Source organism: Camelina sativa, chromosome 4 (genome assembly GCF_000633955.1).
Source record: "Camelina sativa cultivar DH55 chromosome 4, Cs, whole genome shotgun sequence".
Classification (NCBI taxonomy): domain Eukaryota; kingdom Viridiplantae; phylum Streptophyta; class Magnoliopsida; order Brassicales; family Brassicaceae; genus Camelina; species Camelina sativa.
In genome coordinates, this window is record NC_025688.1 from 15135775 (window position 1) to 15139970 (window position 4196).

The window sequence follows — 4196 nt, forward strand, 5'->3', positions numbered from 1 at the left end:
TTAATCATGCAACAAAATTATTTTGGTAATATTTATATAAATAGAGAAAATAATATTTTTAATGGTTACCATGGTTATGGAATGAATTAAATTTTTTTTTTATGGTTAGTTATGCCAAATTTTTTTTTTTTTGTATTGGTAAATTTATCTAATGTTTATTAATTTTTTTTGTAGCTATAATATTTTTAAAAGATTTTTCACTAATTTAGTTCTTTATTTCTTTTAAAAATTTGTTTTGTAAAAAGCTTTAAATGAATTGAAGAAAGGAACAGAAACAAACAACAATAGATTGCGTGTTTAATGGAAGGGAATCCAGTTGAAGCCTCGTGTTTATCGGTGAGACCGTTACGGTTTACTATTAAATACTACGGTTTTGGTAATTAATTTCCGGTTTAAGTTATATAGCTTTGACTCTGACGTACTGTGTACTTGAGAGACCAATGAGATGAACGAGAGTTAGTAATACGTCGAAACGAATCTCTCACCGACGACAACGAAGGCGAAGAAGACCCGTTACAGTACATTTCACACCTCCCTCTCTTTCTTTCTTTCTCTATATCTTTGTCACACACTTCACTCACTCTCACACAATTTCTATTGCGCTTCTACAGGAGTCACATTGCTTGATTTCCCTGTGTGAAACCAAAAAAAAAAAACATTTGATCCAAATTTCTTCTGTTTCGCCTCACAGGTAAATTTTGTTGTTTGTTAATTTCATCTCGATGAAAAAATTTTACATTTTTTTTTTGGGGGGTTTCAGTTTGGTATTTTTGTTCCAAGGGTTTCATTTTCCTGATTTGATGTTTTCTCTTTTTTTTTTTTTCTTGAAAATTTGATCTTCTGTGATGATGATATATGAGAAAGATGGTCTCTTGATTCTGAAAGATGGTTTTTTGTTTCTGTTTTTTTGGGTGTAGTGATGAAATTACAAAACCCAGATAAGAAAACCCTAAGAGGAGCCTTTAGTCAGGAATCTAGTCTAGTGGTGGCTTCAGGTTCTGGGGATTTCGGTATGGATGGTTTGAAATGCGATGGGAAATTCCCGGTTAAGGAGGCATTAATGGAAGAAGAAGACGAAGAAGGTGGTGATAAAGTGAGGAAGATTCAAGTCTCTGGAGGGAATATATCTCTTGTTGTTGATTTTAGTGGTTCTTTAACTGGGAATTCTTCTCACAATGTCTTTGAGTCTAAAGGTAGTTGTGTCAATGAGAGTCTCGTTAAAAGAAATGGGTACAGAGAGGATGAAACTCAGGAGTTTCTGGTTGGGAATCTTGTATGGGTCATGAATAAATACAAGAAATGGTGGCCAGGAGAAGTGGTTGACTTCAAAGCTGACGCAAAGGATAGTTTTATGGTTAGGTTTATTGGTCAGAGCCATCTTGTTTCGTGGTTTGCATCTTCGAAGTTGAAGCCTTTTAAGGAGAGCTTTGAGCAAGTACTGAACCAAAGAAACGATATTGGGTTTTTCTCTGCGTTAGAGAAAGCTATGTCCTTGTTGAGCAACTCGTTGAAACTTGATATGACTTGCTCTTGCATTGCTGTTGGGAATGGAATAGTGTCAGCCCAAAATGTACCAACTTGGAAGAGCAAACCTTTGATACTGCGTGAATTCTCGGTAGATCGGTTGGAACCAAAAGAGTTTGTCACTCAGCTGAAGGATATTGCGAAATGTGTTTCGAATGCTGGAGTACTCGAGTCTAGAGTTATGCAGTGTCGGTTATCAGCTTTTTATACTCTCGTTGGACATAAGCATATACCAATGAGCCAGCTACACGAAAATGAGGGTAGGAAAAGTTTCACTGCTAAGATGAATGACAGTCAGTTCATCGGTTCTCCATCCGTTGTTGCAGGTAATAGCAAGAACAGGTTTCGTAAAGAATGGTTTAGGAAATTTGTAAGTGAGGTTGACAATGTGTCTGCGAGAGACCATCTAGTAAATGTGCCTCCTTCTGATTTGATATCTAAACTCAAGCTGCTTGCTGTGGACCAGAGTTGTTCACGAGAGACTGAAAATATTGGTCTCTTTGAGTGGTTCTTCTCCAAATTCAGAATTTCTGTGTTTCATGATGAAAATGCTTACAAGATGCAGTTGGCTAACATGGCTGGTTTCAAGGACTTGATGTTAGCTAGTAATGCAAATCGTGGTACTCATCAGAAAACCTCAAAGTCAAAGAAATTAGGGATGTTTGCTGATACTGAGAAGAAGACCTTCGAGTCGCAGATATCAGAGAAGTCAAAGATCGAGTCTCTTAATTGTGTTTCAACTCCAGATAACGTGCACGAGGCCTCCAAGTCAAAGAATTCAGGGAAGACAAAGATCAATCATATCATTGGCCACTCCGATTTTTCTAGTTCTGTTGCTAATAAGCCACTTTCGAAAGATTTCCAAGAAACACCATTGGTTCGATTTCCAGACGGGAGACCTACTATGATGGGAGATACACTCAGCCGCACTGCTGCTACACTTGTACCGGACCTAAACAGCGGAGGCAATGCTTTAGATATTGTAGAGTATGAGCATTTTCAAAGACCTGAGATGTTAATGCCGCCTAATGTCTGCCCACAAGAGGAGAATAGACCGAGATCTACGATACTCAACTTTCAGGTGACATCTCCGTGTTCAACCAACGGAGTCTCAGGAACTCAGTTTGTTTCTAGCCAGCCAGCTTCATTCAGACACTTCACGAGTGAAGACCTTTTCACTGGTTCAGGGAAGAAGAAGAGAGGAAGGAAGCGGAAGAATGCACAAGAGCTTCCAATAGTTGCACATTCCACTACTGGTATACCTGACTTAAATGGAATGGCTTCAGAGCCAGCTTCGGTTTTGCCTAAAGTTGAGCCTACTCAGCGCAGAAGACGCCGGAGGAAAGAGGAGTTATCTAATGGTATAACCAGAGGAATCACAATTCTCTTCTTGAAATTTTCCTCCCGAGTGTCAATGCCTTCAAGGGACGACCTAACCTCGAGATTCTCTGCGTTTGGTCCTTTGGATTCTTCCGAAACACACGTTTCAGAAGAATTCAGTGGTGCTCAGGTCGCCTTTGTGAGTAGTTCTGATGCGATTGAAGCAGTTAAAAGCTTAGAGAAAGCTAACCCATTTGGTGAAACCTTAGTGAGTTTCAGGTTACAGCAAAAACTGATAACCGTTCAAAGGAACATAGCCCCGCGGATGCCTGTAATCTCACATGTTAGTCCCATACCGAAACCGAACAATATACCGACGAGTGTGGAATCAATGAGGCAGAATCTGTTGATGATGACAGCAATGCTGGAGAAATCTGGGGATAGTTTATCAAGAGAGACGAAAGCTAAACTGAAAAGCGAGATCACTGGGCTTTTGGAAAAGGTTAGTTCAATGCCGAGCTCTTCTTCTTCCTGAATGATCCCTAACATTCATCATCAATGTGACCTTCTCAGGCTTTCTATTGTGTACCATGTGTTGTAACTTTTGTATCCCATCTTATAAACTGGGTTCTTGTGTTTCCAGTCTTTTAGTTTGACGGTAGTTCTAGACTAAGATTAGATAATAGAAGATGTTGGCAGTATTCTAATAACTTTTTCCTTGATAGCTTGAAGCTCTCTAGATTATGTAATCTCCATTCTTCAAGGTAGTTCTTGCCTACTTGATTATTTCCATCAAGATCTTACGTATTTCCGTTATAAGTCACTGTGTATGTACAAGTAGAGAGACATTGAAAAGCTTGAAATGTTCCCTACTCTGTTTCCACCTAATTCACTGTGTATTAAGTATTAACATAGAAGTACAAAAGCCGAAATGAACACTCAGAGGCCACCTCAATCACAGAGACACAGTGACTTAAAACGTAATCTCTCTCCCTAATCTATGTTAAGTCCCTCAATCAAGATTTCTCTTGGAAATAATGACTAACTTTATAACTTAATCTCTCTCCATAATCATTAGCTCGAGTGGCCCATCTGCATTTTATGATCTACAAAACACAAATCAACGAGATAAAACAAGAAAGAAGCTTTGGGGTGAACACATATATATAAAGGGGAAGGCCTTGTTCATGAATGGTAGGGAAGATCGAACCAAAACTACGGGGAAATCTAAGGGTTTCATTGGAAGGTTATTACAAAAAACCGAGGATAACGGTTGGATTGGGAAACTGAGTGAAATGGTAAACTGGTCAGTTGATTAGTCTCACTAGTCACCCCCTATAGTCAGTATGATC

At 38.9% G+C, this 4196-nt stretch overlaps 1 protein-coding gene across 1 annotated transcript; it reads left to right on the top strand.

The window, feature by feature from the left end:
• LOC104780629 (serine/threonine-protein kinase ATM-like) lies at positions 413-3647 on the top strand. Its single transcript, XM_010505138.2, has 3 exons — positions 413-518; positions 612-691; positions 918-3647. The coding sequence occupies exon 3, from the start codon at positions 920-922 to the stop codon at positions 3377-3379; it is 2460 nt and encodes an 819-aa protein (XP_010503440.1). The 5' UTR covers positions 413-518; positions 612-691; positions 918-919; the 3' UTR covers positions 3380-3647.

Excerpts from the sequence above, each read along its gene's own strand:
- LOC104780629 (XM_010505138.2), top strand. The coding sequence starts at position 920 with ATGAAATTACAAAACCCAGATAAGAAAACCCTAAGAGGAGCCTTTAGT.